Here is a 17,829-nt window from a genome sequence, read left to right as displayed (position 1 = left end):
TTTTTAATGAGGCATTTATGGTGCGATGAGTCAGAATGACTTTTTTTTTTTTTTTCCCTTTCGCGATGCCCTTTTAACTTTATTTTTCCTGTCTCTGTTTTTATTTAGATCAGATACTCTTGGCCACATTTTGCCCACCCTTGGGAAGGATTGGACCCACCAGGGCATCGCCAAGCTGTACCATAAAGTGAGCCAGTAAGTACACAGCCGAAGTACTTGCAGCAATCCGCACACAGAACCCTTTGCTGACGGGCTGACTTACAAAGACGGGTGCCCCTTGGCCAGGGAGGGTCCTGAGCGCGTGGTGAATCCCGCCAACTCCAGATCTGAATTCAGTACCAAAAGGCAAGAAAGGAGGTGGCCGGGGAATTGCAAATTGACAGAGGAGGAAGGCGGTGGCAGCCTTAGGTGAGGGGTTGAGGTTCAGTTCATACTGAGGAATGGCACAGATAGTCAGGTGAGGACATGGTAGTCTCTGATGTAGACCAAGGGAGTTGTTTTAGGCTGAAAAGATCCAGATTCCAAGCAGGTTTTGTGGGCCGGCCAGCAGTGCACATCTCGCCCACCTGGTCCGGGGAGCGCTCGGAGGGGCCGTACCTGGGACGTCAGTGTGGGAGGGTAGATCTTGAGTTGCTCTCGTGTGTCGGGCACATCTGTCACTTCACTTAACTCTTACAGTAGTTCCGAGAAGCAAGGAATATCATTTCTAGGTTTAGAGGGTTAAAACAATTTGTCCAAATTCCCATAGCTGCTAAGAGGCAGGACGCACTGAAACCCTGGTCGGCCTGGCTCCAGGTCCAGTGCATCTGCTCTGGCTCGTCTCCAGGGTTCAGAGCCCTTGGGGTCCCCATCCCTGCACCACCGCCAGCAGGTGCTTGGTCCCACTGTCTCCATCCCTCTGTGGACTAGAGTCTCCCACGTAAGTGAAACCTCTCCGCCCCACTGCTCTCTGTCCTCCAGTCAGTTAGAGCCTGGAGGTGCCCTGGGCTGATGGGACTCCGTCCCGGTGTGCGCACCTCCGGCCCACGGTGGCGGTGACGGTGGTGGTGGTGGTGATGGGGAACGGGCACTCAAATCTGTCGCCAGTACTCTGAGCACAAGTGAGTGAAGTACACTTTCCTGCTCCTCATCCATTCATTTATCCAGCATTTATTGAGTGCCTGTTGCGTGCCTGGTGCTGTGATGATGACGTAGACATGGTCTCTGGCCTCCTGGACCTCACGCTTTGGGTTGGTGGGGCACGAGGTGCCTGGGAGGACCTTTTTCTCCTGGTGGATTCAAAGCTTCTCACTTCTTAGATGCCCAGCTCATTGATTTGACTTTCCTTTTCTGGATGTCTTCCTTAAGAAATGTTAAAAGTAATACATGCTTCTTTGAAAAAAATAAATACGAAAAACGAGAGAAATAGAAAAGTACAAAGGTCACATCTTTCTCCTGCCTTACCAATAAGCTGCAAGTTATCGGCTACGAGTATTATACGTTCTCTACCAGTGGAACTACTGTGACCGGTTTGGTTCCGTCTGTACTGAAAATTCATTTACATGCTCCCCCGCCCCATGTGCACATTATTTAATGAAAGATCCTTCTGTTTCATTATGTGTGAGGTTTACCTCATTCTTCTTAACTGCAGTACAAAATTCCATGCTGTGGATAAACCATCCTGTATTTAATTATTCCTCTGTTGGTGAACACGATAGGGAGTTTCCAGTTTTTCACTCTTTCCAATAGTGATGCAATAAGCATTTACAGAAGGTCTTTATTATGTTCAGCGAGCATACAGATAAGTAGAGAAGGTACGACACTTACAGAAGGGCCGCTGTAAGGTGGATTCTCAGAAGTAGAATTGCCGGTGGAAGGCGGAGCACGCGGAAAGGTTTGGTCGATATTCCCGAGCTGCCCCCTGAGAGGTTCTCCCGGCCTCGCTCCTGTAGGCGGTGTGTTCAGGGCCTTCCCCGCCACCTCCGCACGGCTGACTCTTTGCCTCGAAGGATTAATCCACTGATGAGCTGCCTTGAATGGCCTGACACTGAAAACTGTCTCTATTTTTAGTCTAAAGAAACCCCTGTGGGTCAGGATACAGAGTAGTTCACAGCCTGATTCATTTTGGGTTTTGGAACATAAAGCTATTCCTGTTCTTACTGTAAGGTTAAAAAAAAAAAGGCACTGTGTTTTGCCTTTTTTTTTTTTTTTTTGGTTTTGATTTGTGTCTCTCTTGGGTGTTCCTAGAAAAGATATCTTCTTGAAAGATAAAGTTGCGTAGCTTACCGAAGAATGCCTGATTGTTCTTTTGGTTCGATTGATTGATTTAGAATGAGTCCGATCCGTGGGTGAGGATCTGAGAACTACAGAGTGCTTGTTGTGTTTTCATTTTGGTTGAGAGGAAGGCGCTTGACACTTAACTTGTTCACTGAGTTTGAGGTGTGTCCTCAGTGGCACCCGGACGGTTAGACCAGTGATGTTCTGGCCGTCCCCCAGCTTGGCCATTGCCTTCAGGGGCTCTGTACAGGAGCAAGGGCAGGCTCCTTAGTGTGGCTCTCAGACCCCGCGGTTTCAGGTCAGCTTCTGCTAGTTCCTGATGTGCTGCTGCTTCTCCGCAGACCCTCTTGCCCGAATCCAGTCTGACTGTTCCCCACCCCGGATCCGTCGTTCTCCCATCTTCCCACCTTTGCTCACATGGTGGCTTCTGCTTGCCGTGCCTTTACCTCTGATTTTTGCCTCCCCCAGTTTTTCAGCCGGTAATGCCTGGCTCAGACCCCGTGGTCCTCAACAAGCCTCTCCAGGCCAGAATCGGTGCCCCGGGCAGCTCTATGGCCTCCTCCTCTAGGCTTCCTGATACCCAAGGGCTCGGCCTGGCTTGGTGGCCTTGGTGCCATCCCAGAGTTCTAGCCCAGGCTGGACGTGGTGTCGGCTTTCGTAGCTTGTTAGAGCAAATGCCCATCCAGGTAGCGTCTCACATGCCACCTCCTCCAAGTCTTCGGCAGCCCCAGCTGGGAGAAGGGCAGGGACTGACTGAGAACTGGCAAAGGCTGGGTGGCCGTTTCTGTTGGTGTCATATTTGTGACTACCCAGAGACATATTTACAGAAATGTTTAGCATGATAGAGTACCAGGAAGAAGAGGCCGTTTCATTGAGTTTTGGACTGATCACTCTTTCCTGATGCTGCTTTCCTTGAATTTGGGTACCCATCAAATTTTACACACTGCAGTATTTTTCTAATGGAGAAGCCAGTCTTGCAGATGGCCACTTGCCTGGAAACAACAGAAAATGAGGACAATTGCATTTATTTTTTGCCAAATGTAATTACTTGTCTGAATAAGTCAGCCCATGAGAAATTACCTGTCAGGTTGATTATTACCTTGTTCGTAGAGAGGATATAAAGCTCGCTTGGTTATTGATTTTAAAAAGCGGACTTGGTTATTGATTAAAAAGAGCTATAGCAGATACAAATAGAAGAGATGTGAAACTCCCGCGTATTCAAATATACGTTCAATAAGTAGAAGGAAAATAAAGCAGGACCGTTTCCTAAAATATCTAGATCATTGAGCCAATGGGGATTTGCGGGGGGGCTGAGTAGGGACAATAAGTGCTCTAATTTCCTACCTTCCTTGATAAATATTTTTTATATTCATATAACCGGAAATCGGTGGCTCCGTGACTTAGTGAGAGGAGCGCTTCCTGTGTTTCCATAGATAAATTAGTTCATCTGTGGCCTGAGGAATGTATCGTCTGAAGCCGAGATGCTGAAGATGGGAACCGATCATTAGCAGACTCATTAACATCTTTCTTCTTCTCCTGCCCACAGCGGTTCTTTCTTCCCCTCACCTCGGGTCTTCCTAGGTTATCGCGTCACCGCTGTCTGCCAGGAAGGGAGAGGGTCGTGTGGCGAATGGGAGGGAGTCGGGGACCTGGGCTCTAGGGGCCGCAGCCGTCGGCCCACCACAGACCTTCCGACCCGTCCCCCGCTCGCGGCTTTGGCTTCCTCATCCCTAAAGGGCGGAGTTGGGTCCCACCATCGCTTTGGTCGGTCCCTGCTAGGCTGGCAGCACTGCGCCGCTGGGTCGTGTGGTTCAAGTCAGTCCCGAGCCCGTGTGCGCTGTTGCAAGCCAAGGCTCCGTGAGAAGCCGAGGGTGGGCTGAGCCTGGCGGCAAACCCGCTGTGCACCGGGCGCTGTTCCAGGTGCGCTAGGGGGTGCTGCCAGCCCCTCCCGTCAGGCACCCTGTGACCCCCAAGAAGGACACCTACAGCACGCCCCGTAACGAGGCACTGGGGCGGGGTGTGGTGAGAGAGGCAGATTTTACAGACGTCTGTGAAGGAGAAGTGAGTTCTGATCGGAAGCGCGAGGAATCAAAGAAGGCTTCAGTGAGAAGGCGGCACCTGAGCTGCGCCTTACTGGATGAGCGGAGTTCCGAAAGAGAGGAAGGCTCATCACAGGTGGAGGTAGGAGTGGGAGGCGGGGCCGAGAGATGGGCAGGTTCGTGGGGGTGAGGAGCGCTCACAGAAGGGAGGCCCCGGTGCAGAGGGCCTGCGGTGTGGGGGCCTGCGGTGTAGGGGGCCGGCGGTGCGGAGGGCCCCGCGGTGCAGAGGGCCGGCGGTGCAGGGGGCCGGCAGTGCAGGGGGCCCGCGGTGCGGGGGGCCGGCAGTGCAGGGGGCCGGCGGCCTATGTGACCTGGAAGTTGGCTGGCACCAGAGGGCAGGGCCCCTGGAGGCGGGGCTGAGAACGAGCCTGAGTTTGGCCCTGAGCTTTCCTTTCTTAAGGTGGCAGGCGAGTACCCTTCCTGTAGGGCTGCAGGCAGGGCTACCAACTTCCCTTTCCTCTGCATCACTGGAGTTCAGTGGGGATTTTGCCCCCCATGGTGTATGTGGCAGTGTCTGGAGACATCTTTGATTGTCGTGACTGGGGCATGTCATTGGCAACTAGTAATTGAGAAACTCCAATATAGAAGCTTATCTTGGAAAATTAAGTAGAAGAGGTAGAAGGTTACCCAAAGGGAATCTTTCCAATCTATTTCAGTATCTCTCCAGGCCTCTAAGAGGGATGTAGAGATTGGGACGAAAGGAGAAAATCATTTGTACTAAGCCTGGCCATGGAATGATGCCTTCTTTTTGTCTCTGGCGTTTCCCCAGAGCCCAGTTCTAGTTGCTGAGATGTCGGAGGGATAAGTGTGACCCACGTGTGTGTGTTGCACCTCTGTTCACTGGTAACCTCTTCAGGCAGGGCTGTCCTTCCTGCCCTGGGGTCCCTCGTGGCCACCTTGCCCCATCCCGTGTCCTGTTTCCGTCACAGCTGGTCCCGCAGTACACTCTACTCCTGCAGGGAAGGGCTGTGCTGGGCCCCTGAGCACGCCCAGCCCAGCCTGGCTCGGGAGTGTCCGGTGGGTGTGCCTGCTGTGTCCTGCTACCGGCTGCCCTTCTGAGCGAGGGGTCTTACCCACGAGGGGTACCGTTGAGAGTAAGCCTTCTGGTGACTGTCTGCCACCTGAGAGACTGATGGGAACACCTGGCGTTTCACACAGCTTTCACGGGGGCGAAGGCTCTGGAGAGGTGATCCCTGCTGCCACCAACAGGCATTTGTCCCGTTAGGACGTCCTTGCGCTGCTTTTCCAGCTACGTTCAGTAACGGCCTTTGAAGCAGAACGCTTGTGTGGCGAGGACAGCCAGTGGCAGGATGAAGCCGTGAAGCACGTTTGCAAACCAGCCTTAAGGAACATTGGCGTCTCAGGGCCCTGCGGGCGGCAGCGCTTAGGGCTTTGATGTGAAGAGCTATGTACAGAAAGAGTGATTTAAAAAAAAAAGATTGCATTCATTAGCTCAGATACAAAGATGTTTCATTAAAATGGTTGCTTGATTTTCAGACGCATCCCTGTATTCCAGACAACCTGATATTTTTAGATTCTCTTCGTCCCAGCACTTTCCTGTTTCTTGGTTTTAAAGAACATATTATTAGGCAAATCTCAAGACAAGTCCTTTGGCCAGCACGAAGTATTCACGGTGGAGCAGTAAGTCGGATAGGAAGCGGGTAGTTTGTATTTACCCACGCAGCAAAGATTTACAAGGTGTCTGCTAACTTGCCAAGCACTGTTTTTGGCGCTGGAGTTAACAGCGAGGAATGAGACAAGGTCCGCACCCTCAGGGAGCTCATGGATTAATGAGACACAGTCAAACAAGGGGCTGTCGTGTAATGTCAGTGACTGGTGGTGCATGAGGAAAAAAGCAGAGCGAGGGCTTAGTGCCTGGGGTGAGGGTGAGGGAGGGTGTGTTTTATTAGCTAGGTGGACGAGGGGGGGCCCGCCGAGGAGGTGCTGTCTGAGCAGGTCTGGACGAGGTGAGGGGGCAGGCGAGCCCGGAGGCCCAGGGGAACAGTGTGCAGGCAGCAGGAACGGCAGGAGCAGGAAGGAGTGTGGCAAGTGCGGGGACAGTGAGGTCACCTGGTGTCCAGCCCGGTGCCAGGGAGCAGATGGGGCTGGAGAGAACGGCGGGGACCAGGTCTCAGTGGCCTTGCGGGTCCCGGCAAGGAATTTGGATTATATCTGAGAGAACTGGCAAGGCTTTGGAGAGATGAGTATTAAGTTTTCTTTCTCTGTGGAGGCTCGGCGGGGGGCAGGGAGATGATTGATGCTCTTGCAGGAATAGAGGTCAGAGGTCCCGCTGGCGGGGGCGGGGGGACTGAGGGGCGGCACAGGGTTCATGGTGTTACGGGTGGGACTGAGCGGGCTTGCCAATGGGTTGCGGTGGGGCTAGAAACCCAGGGGGGCCCCTGAGATGTGGGCCTCGCACCTGGGCTAGCAGGGGTGCCACCCCCGAGGTGGGGTGCCTGGAAGCATTTGAGGTACTACTTGTGGGTATCTGATGGGTAATGTGGGGTGTGCCGTTGAGTGTATTGCTCTGGAGCTTAAGAGGAGGGGGGTCTGGGCTACGAATGTAAAGTTGAGAGATTTCAGTGTACAGATGGGGTTTAAAATTTTTTTTTCATGTATTTAATCCGATATATTAAAATATTACCATTTAATCATGTACTCGATATCAAAACTCTGAATGGGTGGTATCTCATATTCTGTCTTTATAGTAAGGCCTTGAAATCTGGCATATACTTTATATTTATAGCACAGCATCTCATTTCAGACTCTTAAGTTTTCAGCGGTTCAAAAAAAGGGACATGTAGTTCTCCTAAAGTAATAAAGTTGTGTTTAACAGAAGAATCCTCCTGTGATCTGCTTCTTCACTCGCGACACTTCTGACACCAGATGTGTGGGGTTTTCACACGTTTCACAATTCCCAAGTTCTCTTCAGACACCAACTGGGTGTCCAGTAGTTTAATTCTGGCACTAACTACCTAGTTAGTGCAGACCCCACGGGTTAAGGGCTCATTCCCGCAAGGCCGCCCCAAATTCAGGCACCAGTCGTAAGTGGTAGGTCCTCAGCTTACCCACACTTCTGCCTGACTTGGCTACAAAGTGAGGGTTCCCACATGCCCTCCCCAGGTTTGATGACGGCTCATAGGACTTGGGGAAACACATTCACCGGTCTATGTTATCAGGGTATTATAAAGGATACAGCTGAACAGCCGGATGGAGATGTATGAACGGTCCGGGTGCAGCTAAGTTGGACAGTTTGATGCCTCTGGCCTCAGTTTCCCTAACTGTAAAGAGAGAGGAAGGCACCTACTGAACAAGGTTCCCATGAGGATTAAACCGAGTGAGGCCGTGAGGGTCCTTTAGCAAACGGCAGGGAAAGGCGTTCAGGCTTCTTTCTCCATTAAGATTTTATAGAATGCGGCCTTTTGCTTGGGAGTTAGAGCAGCGCCCTTCCTCCTGAAACAGATACAGATCAGGGTTTGTGCACGCGAGATGCCTCCGTCGTGTGATGCTGTTAAGCGTGAACGTTTCGTCTCTTTTCCAGAAACGGGTACAAGTTCCTCTACTGCTCCGCACGGGCCATCGGGATGGCGGACATGACGCGGGGCTACCTGCACTGGGTCAACGAGCGGGGCACGGTGCTGCCCCAGGGGCCGCTGCTCCTCAGCCCCAGCAGCCTCTTCTCCGCCTTGCACAGGTGAGGGCTCGGCCTGCCCGCCCCCCGCCCCGCACCGCTGGCCCGGCTCAGGACCCCCCTCCCACTCACCGGAGGTTTTGCCAGAATAGCTGCTTTACTCGTCCTCCCAGCCGACACCCCCGCTCCGTGCCGGGCCCCGGAGATTCAGCCTCAAGGGCGGGTCTGGCCTCGTCACCCATCAGCATCCTTCGCTCTCTCATCACGGCCCTCGGGAGAAAGCCCAAGGCCACGAACTCGGCATCACGGGCTCCTCACTGCCCGCCTTGTCCTCCTCTCCCGTCTCATTCCCTCCGGGTTCTGGGATGCAGCCGTGCTGAACTGTCTCCGTTGTCCAGAGAGATGGTCTCTGCTCTGAGCCTTAGCACGTGCAGCCCCCTGCTTCGCGGGGAGCTGCCCCTCTCCCTGCATCGCTGGCCTGAGTCTTAGTGACTCTGCGAATCTTATCTGTGTGCTTTCCGTCCAGTCGGGGGCCTCGGCTGGGTTCAGTGGCCCCTCTACCAGCCACCATCACCACCTGCCTGGCCTGAGACCTCCCGTAATGAGGAGTCCTGGTCACACCGTTTATTTTTATGGACCATCAGCCCAGTTCTTTTCTTTCTTTGGTTATTTTTAAAAAGATTTATTTATCTATTTTTTAACATCTTTATGGGAGTATAATTGCTTTACAATGGTGTGTTAGTTTCTGCTGTATGACAAAGTGAATCAGCTCTATGTATACATATATCCCCATATCTCCTCCTTCTTGCGTCTCCCTCCCTCCCACCCTACCTATCCCACCCCTCTAGGTGGTCACAAAGCACCGAGCTGATCTCCCCTTGTGATGCAGCTGCTTCCCACTAGCTGTCTATTTTACATTTGGTAGTGTACATATGTCCATGCTACTCTCTTACTTCATCGCAGCTTACCCTTCCCCCTCCCCGTGTCTTCGAGTCCATTCTCTACGTCTGCGTCTTTATTCCTGTCCTGCCCTTAGGTTCATCAGAAGCTTTTTTTTTTTTTTTTTTTTATTCCATACATATGTGTTAGCATACAGCATTTGTTTTTCTCTTTCTGACTTACTTCACTCTGTATGACAGACTCTAGGTCCATCCACCTCACTACAAATAACTCAATTTCGTTTCCTTTTATGGCTGAGGAGTATTCCATTGTATATATGTGCCACATCTTCTTTATCCATTCATCTGTCGATGGACACTTAGGTTGCTTCCATGTCCTGGCTATTGTAAATAGTGCTGCAGTGAACATTGTGGTACATGACTCTTCTTGAATTATGGTTTTCTCAGGGTATATGCCCAGTAGTGGGATTGCTGGGTCATATGGTAGTTCTATTTTTAGTTTTTTAAGGAAACTCCATACTGTTCTCCACAGTGACTGTATCAATTTGCATTCCCACCAACAGTGCAAGAGGGTTCCCTTTTCTCCACACCCTCTCCAGCACTTATTGTTTGTAGATTTTTTGATGATGATCATTCTGACCGGTGTGAGGTGATACCTCATTGTAGTTTTGATTTGCATTTCTCTAATGATTAGTGACATTGAGCATCCTTTCATGTGTTTGTTGGCAATCTGTATATCTTCTTTGGAGAAATGTCTGTTTAGGTCTTCTGCCCATTTTTGGATTGTGTTGTTTGTTTTTTTGATATTGAGCTGCATGAGCTGCTTGTATATTTTGGAGATTAATCCTTTGTCAGTTGCTTCGTTTGCAAATATCTTCTCCCATTCTGAGGGTTGTCTTTTGGTCTTGTTTATGGTTTCCTTTGCTGTGCAAAAGCTTTTAAGTTTCATTAGGTCCCATTTGTTTGTTTTTGTTTTTATTTCCATTTCTCCTCTAGGAGGTGGGTCAAAAAGGATCTTGCTGTGATTTATGTCATAGGGTGTTCTGCCTATGTTTTCCTCTAAGAGTTTGATAGTGTCTGGCCTTACATTTAGGTCTTTAATCCATTTTGGGTTTATTTTTGTGTATGGTGTTAGGGAGTGCTTTCATTTCATTCTTTTACATGTAGCTGTCCAGTTTTCCCAGCACCACTTATTGAAGAGGCTGTCTTTTCTCCATTGTATATTCTTGCCTCCTTTATCAAAGATAAGGTGACCATATGTGTGTGGGTTTATCTCTGGGCTTTCCATCCTGTTCCATTGATCTATATTTCTGTTTTTTGTGCCAGTACCATACTGTCTTGACTACTGTAGCTTTGTAGTGTAGTCTGAAGTCCGGGAGCCTGATTCCTCCAGCTCCATTTTTCTTTCTCAAGATTGCTTTGGCTATTTGGGGTCTTGTGTTTCCATACAAATTGTGAAATTTTTTGTTCTAGTTCTGTGAAAAATGCCATTGGTAGTTTGATAGGGATTGCATTGAATCTGTAGATTGCTTTGGGTAGTAGAGTCATTTTCACAATGTTGATTCTTCCAATCCAAGAACATGGTATATCTCTCCATCTGTTTGTATCATCTTTAATTTCTTTCATCACTGTCTTATAGTTTCCTGCATACAGGTCTTCTGTCTCCTTGGGTAGGTTTATTCCTAGGTATTTTATTCTTTTTGTTTCAGTGGTAAATGGGAGTGTTTCCTTAATTTCCCTTTCAGATTTTTCATCATTAGTGTCTAGGAATGCAAGAGATTTCTGTGCATTCATTTTGTACCCTGCTACTTTACCAAATTCATTGATTAGCTCTAGTAGTTTCCTGGTAGCGTCTTTAGGATTCTCTATGTATAGTATCATGTCATCTGCAAACAGTGACAGCTTTACTTCTTCTTTTCCGATTTGGATTCCTTTTATTTCTTTTTATTCTATGATTGCTGTAGCTAAAACTTCCAAAACTATGTTGAGTAACAGTGGTGAGAGTGGGCATCCTTGTCTTGTTCCTGATTTTAGAGGAAATGGTTTCAGTTTTTCACCATTGAGAACGATGCTGGCTGTCGGTTTGTCTTATATGGCCTTTGTTATGTTGAGGTAAGTTCCCTCTGTGCCTACTTTCTGGAGAGTTTTTACTGTAAATGGGTGTTGAACACCAGCCCACTTCTGATGACCCTCTCCCCTTCCCCTTCATGCCCGCATTCAGGACAGCCAAGCCAAACTAAGTCTGGCCTCCTGGTGGGGGGCAGGAAAGCAGAGGCCTCCCTGGAGCTGGGGGCCCAGGGCCGTGTCCCGAGCTGCTCTCAAAGCAGTGGATTGAAGTTTGAGACTTATAATCATACAGTCACTCATGTGTCTCTGTATAACAGTCCTGAGATGTAGACTGTAAGGCCCTTTTAGTGCTAAGGAGGGTTCTGGAGTCCATAGACGTCCTTGCAGAGCCAGGACCAGCCGCTGGGGCTTCTGACACTCAGTTTGGGGCTCATCAGCATCATCATCATCTAAATTACGTTTTGTTGAGGTGCGGAAGAATAGTTTCAAAATATATGCAAGGCATCTGTCGATAGATAGATAGATAGATAGATAGATATGCAGTATCTCTGTAATATACGCAAGCTGAAAGGGACCCTTGAGATCATCCAATAATCAGACAGTGAACACCAGCCTGCCCACGACCGAGATAAAGCGAGAGGATGTGCTCTCACCCCTCCCTCTGAGCCGTAATAGTAACTGCTATCCCTGGATTTTGCGTTAGTCATTCCCTGCTCCTCTAAATAGTTAGCACGTGTATATGTAATCCTAACCAGTATGTTGAATTGTGCACATTTGTGAACTTTATGTAAATGAATCATATGTTCTTCCGGAACTCACTTTTACTGCTCAGCATGCCGTTCCCAGGATTGTTGAGAGTCGCTGTAACCGGCTCGTCTTTGCTTCTGTGTAGGTCCCGTTGTTGGACCTCACCACAGCCCGCTTATCTTTCCTACTGTTGGTGGGTGCTTGAGCCACTTCCGGTTTTCTGCTCTTAGGAGCAGTGCCACTTGTGTGTGTCCTCTGGGGGCACCTGTGCAGTGTTGCCCCAGGGTACACCCCCAGGAGCAGGATTGCTGGGCCACAGAGCGTGCACATATTTGGTTTTCTTCGGCCGTTGCAAACTGTTGTCCAAAGTAGTTGAACCAGTTCGTACACCAGAAGCAAACAGTGCGAAGTGTTCCTTCCATCGGCTTTACTTTCTTACCTACACATTGTCAGCCGTTTACATTTTTGCTACTCTGGTGGGTGAGAAATGTCTCTTTTCACGTGTTTATTGGCCATGTGGGCTTCATCTTCTGTGAAGTGCCTGTTCACGTCTTTCCCCTTATTTTCCTTTTGATTTGTAAGAGTGTTATAGATTGTGCACACGTAGCCTTTGTTATGAGCGCTACAAATATCTTTCCCCAGTTTATGGCTTTTGATGAACATAAATCTGAGTTTCCTTTAGTTGAACAGATCATTTCCCCTGTAGTTTTGTACTTTCTGTGTGTTGACAAAGCCTTCCCTGACTGTGGGTGTGAGGAAAGTGTCCTATATTTTACCTAGAGGTGTTGCCTTTCACGTTGCGGTCTGTAATTCACCAGGAACTGATTTTTGTATATAGAGTGCGCTAGGGGTCTATTTTCTTTTTCTTTTTTTCCTGTATGGATTTTCAGTTGTCTCAGCACCATTTGCTGAAAAGAGTGCCCTTCTCCTCTGCTTTGACTTGTCATCGTGGTCATAAATTGAAGGCCCATAAATGTGTGCCTCCGTTTCTGGCCTTCGTTCGTCTGTGTAGCGATTTGAGTCACATTCCATAAAAACATGCAGACAACAACCTGGTGAGAGTTTAATTGAAATGACAGTGAATCTGTAGACCAATGGAGAATTAATATCTCATTATAATATTGAGTATTCCAATTCAATTGTATGGTATATTTCTTCATTTATTTAGGTCTTTGCTAATATATTGCAATGAAGTTTTCAACTTATTTAGAATTTTTGCACTGGCATTCCCGAGTGAGATTGGCCCACACTTTCCCCATACTTTACTACCTCTTTCGGTTTAGTTTTTGAGGTCATGCTGGCTGGCCTCGGGAAGAGAGTCTGGAGAGGTTTTCTCTTCCTCTGTGCCCTGGAATTCTTTGTTCCTTGGATGACTGGTGGAGATCTTTGTTGAAATCACTTGTCTGGGATGTTTTCCTTGTGGGAGGACTTGAAAGTACGGATTCACTTTCTGTCTAGTGCTTCTCTGGGATGGCTTAACCGACTTAACGCATATTTAACTTCTGAAGATACGAAAGCGCTCTTAGTATCCCAGCACCTTTGACAGTTAAAAGTAGTTTGATGCTAATGAAGCTGACGGTCTCGTGCTGACCCATTATTTATTTGTTTTAACAGAGAAGTGATCGAAAAGAAGCCAGAGAAGTTTAAAGTCCAGTGTTTGACAGACATCAGAAACTTGTTTTTTCCAAATACAGAACCCTTTTATGCTGCTTTTGGAAACCGACCAGCTGTAAGTAGTAGTCGGGTATATACGAGTTCTTGAAATTACCGTCTGTTCAGATAGCTGTCATCTGAAAGGCCGGCCTAGACTCCCATGTGAAGCCAGATTCTCCTCCTACTAGAAATAACTGCTAAAGAGCCGCTTGCCTGCATCTAAAGGCAAGGAGATCGTCATTATTTCGTGGCGTCTAGTTTTCTTTGAAGGTGGGCTTGTGGGTTTCAGTTTGAAGTTTGAAACTAGAAACTTTAAATTCCAAATTGCCTGCTAAATTAGTAAAACAAGAACGTTAAATAGGATTAGACCCTTTCTACCGGAATGGAACCACAAAGCACAAAGGTGAATTCAATGTCTCAAGTTTTAAGAGTGTTATTTCCTATGGTAAAAGTAATACTTTGAGATTTTGTGCGTACTTCCCAAATTTGCTAGAAAGGTCAGCATTCTGGAGAATGTAGTTGGGTACTTACTTCCCAGTCAGAAAATTCTCCTGCTTTTGAAACTCATGCCTAAGAAAATGGGTCACAGAATAACCTTAAAGAATGTTAGAATTGCAGGGGATGTAGTAGGTGGTTTACTTTTTAACTCAGTTCTTGAATAGAGGAGTGAACTGAGGCCCAGAGAGGACAACTGACTTACTAGTTTCACATCCAGAGACATTCTTTCTCTACACTACTTGGAGGTATTCTTCGAGTTTAATGAAACTTCTATAACACAGGCAGACCTCGTTTTATTGCGCTTCGATTTGTTACGCTCTTCAAATATTGTTTTTTTTTTTTTACAAATTGAAAGTTTGTGGCATTGAGCAAGTCTGTCGGCACCATTCTTCCAACAGCATTTGCTCACTTCCTGTCTCTGTGTCACATTTTGGTAATTCTCGCAATATTTCAAGCTTTTTCATGATTTTATACGTTACGGTGATCTGGGATCAGTGATCTTTGATGTGACTGCTAGGACTCGCTGAAGACTCAGATGTGGGTCAGCATTTTCAGCAATAAAGTGTTTTTTGTATGCACCTTTTCTAGACATAAAGCTGTTGCATACTTAATAGAGTACAGTGTAGTGTAAACATAACTTTTATATACACCGGCAGACCGAAACATTCGTATGATTGGCTTTATTTGCTTTGTCGTGGTGTCTGGAACCGAACCCGCAGTAACTCTGCGGTCTGCCTGTATTTGTATCAAATCTGAAGTATTTGTATTTACAATGAACTCTTTCCTTCTAATTAACCCTTTACCAAATACAGGATGTGTACTCGTACAAGCAGGTGGGAGTGTCTCTGAACAGGATATTCACTGTCAACCCCAAAGGAGAGCTGGTGCAGGAGCACGCGAAGACCAACATCTCCTCGTGAGTATCGTGCACCCTCGCTGTGATCGCCGTGTCGTGACTGTTGGCATCGTCTTGACCTTGGAGTGGTGTTTCACAGTCAACAGTATATACCTTTTTAATCCCTCGGTGCCTATATTTTAATCTTTAATTCCTACAAGGAAAACATATGTTAACGTCTCGGATTTTGTCCAGAACCTAACTTTTGGACAGCCTGCATTAAATCGGATCCCCACCGGGTCGAAAACTTAAACGAGTGGTTAGATGCTGCCGCAGAGTGGAATGGCATGAATTTGAAAACTACTGGCTTACATTTGCCAAATTCGTTTTGAAAGCCTAGAATGCGAATTAGAAATATAGCCAGATTAAAATATCATAAGAAGTTATATTTAAAGAGGAGGAACCTATGTAGCCCTTCAAATACTGACCTGTAATAATATTCTCACCCGAAGCATGGCTGTGTGATGGTAAGAATTCTTCTCGTCTTTTTGGCCGAAGCGCATTCTCCCCGAGGCCGTGGGCCGAACTGGGTTACTGTTGGCAGTGAGGCCTCCTGGCTGGCCGGGAATCTCCCTTGACTTGGATATGTCTTGCTTTGGGTCCCTGACTTCTTAGAGTGGAGAGTGCTTCCTCAGCTTTGCCCACTGGGTGATGTCGGGCAGACAGGCGTCGTCCTGCCTTGTCCATTTCAGAGGCCATACCCCTGTTGGCCTGATTCCTGCAGACCTGGAAAACGGCCTCTGGCCCGAGCGACCCCAGAGGGCCTGCTGGGGCCCTCCTCATGTGGAGGAGTTGGACTGGGGGAGTTCGGGTCTAGCGGCTTCCCAGGGATTGGTTTTTTTGTTTGATAGAGATCTAGGTTCCCCTAGGGCAGATTTTCACTTTCAAGAGGATCCTTTTACCCGTTGGAGTCTAATCCAGCTTAAACAGGACAGTTCCAGGCTAGAGGGTGCCCTGGGGTCTGCCCCCCAGGCCTCCCTCCCCCATAGCCAGGCCAGGACCCGCCTCCATCCTTCACAAGGGGAGGCCGTGCGGTGCTGCCTGATGGGCAGAACGGCAGTAGGGACTCTTTCTTCCACACCCCTTTCCTTACGGGTTCTCCCTGTCTTGAGTTCTGAGTGGCCGCCCTGATAACGTCTCAGTTCCCTCTTCTCCGTCGTTCCCCACGTCAAAGTGTTTCCTCCGTCTCGAGGAGAGAGCGGATTTCCATTTAGGGTCAAAAGAATTCTCAGCTGATGGCACACGGCCCTGAAATGGCAACGGTTTCTGCCCAGGCAGCAGCCCAGTGGCAAGTCTTGTCATAAGGGGTGTTGACAGGGGGATGCCAGCATCTACGAAGGTCTGCCCAGGAGGCCCCTGAGGTTATCCCATTCGCTGAGACGCTGGGGTGAAAATGCTCGCTTTGCCCATGCCTTCGGGGAGGAAATGGGGTGAAAATGCTCGCTTTGCCCACGCCTTCGGGGAGGAAACTTTATTTATCGCCAAGGAATGGTGTCGTCTTCCCCCTAGACCGGGAGATGTGATTCTCCCTGTGGGAGAGACTCTCCTGCCCCAGTTTAAGCGCACAATTTTCTCTGGCACCAAACTCGGTACCACCATTTCAAAGCCAAGTGGGTGCTTGCCCCTTGGAAGCCAGGACATTGTCTCGGAGAAGTCAGGGGCCCATGCCGATGGGGGGCTTCAGTGCTTTCTTTCTTGGCGTTCGTGGCCAGCAGTGCGTGAGCTCTGCCTGCTCTGAAGGAGCCCCGCGCGCGGAGGGTTGGTCCGAGAGGGACACAGATGGAGCGGGTTCGGATCTGGCGCCCCCGGACCCTGATGACGAGCCCTGAACTGCCCCCTGCAGGGAGGGGCCACCTTCCAGAGCCACAAAACTCAAACAGACAGGTCTCCAAGCCAGGGGGTATTTTAAAATTTTGTTTTAATCCCTAGGAAAGATGATTCTTGCTTATTTAGAGCGCTTTTCCCCATTTTGTGCAAGCACAATGTTTCTCATAAGCTCTTTGGAGGTCCTTTATTAAATACACACACATACATCCTTATTTAAAAGTTATTTCATGCCTCAGAACATGCTAATTCCTTGAGTTTGGATTTCAAAAGCGCTTTTTGGTTCTTAGCCAGTTAGAGCTGGAGAGGGACCTGTGGCTGTCAGGGAGGACTCTGAGGATTTGCGGGGAGGCCTGGGCTTGTCGCAGTTTCTGGCTGGAGGTGCCCGGAGGTCTGAGAATGCATATTCAGCACAGCAGCTTTCTTTTTGTAGTTCTAGGCCACAGAAACTAATATGCAACATCTTCTTGGGGGAATACACAGAAAACAGAGCGAGAGAGTCTTGCAGGGAGCGTTGAGAAACACTGATCAGGTCCAAGTCCATATTCATAAGGACCTGAGGCCCAGAGAGGGCAAGACACCTGCCCAGGGGTCCACAGCAGTAAGGCGGGAGTAGATCCCAGGTCTCTTGACCCTCATGCCAACTATGGCTTTTTTTCCTGAGGCTAACGATTAGCCAGGGCGAATTATGTTGCAGTGTTCATGATTTATTGTTGAATAAATTTATGGAACATCGGCTCACATCATCTTACCGTGGCGTACGTTATCTGATTTAATTCTCACATGAACGCTGTGCACAGTTTTCATTTTCTCCCTTTACGGTTGAGGAAATCGTGCCTTAGAGAGATGAAGCCACTTGTCGGAGGTGGCACAGCCCATAAATGGCAGAGCTGAAGGTCAGGTCGGAGTCTCCTAACCCCAGGGCCCAGTGCCCTTTCATTGCACAGTGAGGCAGCCTCTGGGTGTTGCTCCGAAGATGTGCCTTCTCTGTGATTCTTGTCTCCACTGTCCCCAAGGCGGGCGGTTGTGTCTGTCATGCTCTCTTGCTTCTGTTCCTTCGAGTCAAGTCAGGTCACACCCGCCTCGCCCATGAGGCCGTCTCCGACTCCCCTCCTTGGCAGACTCTCTGGTTTCCCGTTAATGAGTGAGGGATTATTCTAGAACAGCCTCCCTCGTGTTAAGCACATGCCCTTCTGACTCCTGGGCACCGCTGTGGGGTACGTGCCGCTGTCCCGCGTGGCCGAGTGTCCCTCACAGGCG

The 17,829-nt window shown here is 48.8% G+C and overlaps 2 protein-coding genes across 14 annotated transcripts in view; one reads left to right on the top strand and one right to left on the bottom strand.

Moving 5' to 3' along the window:
* Positions 1 to 17,829, bottom strand: part of LOC309643282 (uncharacterized protein) — a 437,652-nt gene that overhangs the window by 292,368 nt on the left and 127,455 nt on the right. The gene's annotated exons all lie outside the window — the stretch shown is intronic.
* LPIN1 (lipin 1) overlaps positions 1 to 17,829 on the top strand; it is a 219,891-nt gene that overhangs the window by 108,288 nt on the left and 93,774 nt on the right. For all 13 annotated transcript variants that reach the window (XM_082425896.1, XM_082425900.1, XM_082425889.1 and 10 more), the window contains 4 exons: positions 109 to 195; positions 7,897 to 8,049; positions 13,314 to 13,428; positions 14,663 to 14,766. In XM_082425896.1, coding sequence (XP_082282022.1) covers positions 109 to 195; positions 7,897 to 8,049; positions 13,314 to 13,428; positions 14,663 to 14,766 — 459 coding nt within the window. The remainder of the gene's footprint in view (positions 1 to 108; positions 196 to 7,896; positions 8,050 to 13,313; positions 13,429 to 14,662; positions 14,767 to 17,829) is intronic.

The sequence above is a fragment of the Balaenoptera physalus genome (assembly GCF_965194825.1).
Source record: "Balaenoptera physalus genome assembly, chromosome: 15".
Taxonomy (NCBI): Eukaryota; Metazoa; Chordata; class Mammalia; order Artiodactyla; family Balaenopteridae; genus Balaenoptera; species Balaenoptera physalus.
The sequence above is the reverse complement of the archived record's forward strand: the minus strand, read 5'-3'. Positions and strand labels throughout refer to the sequence as shown.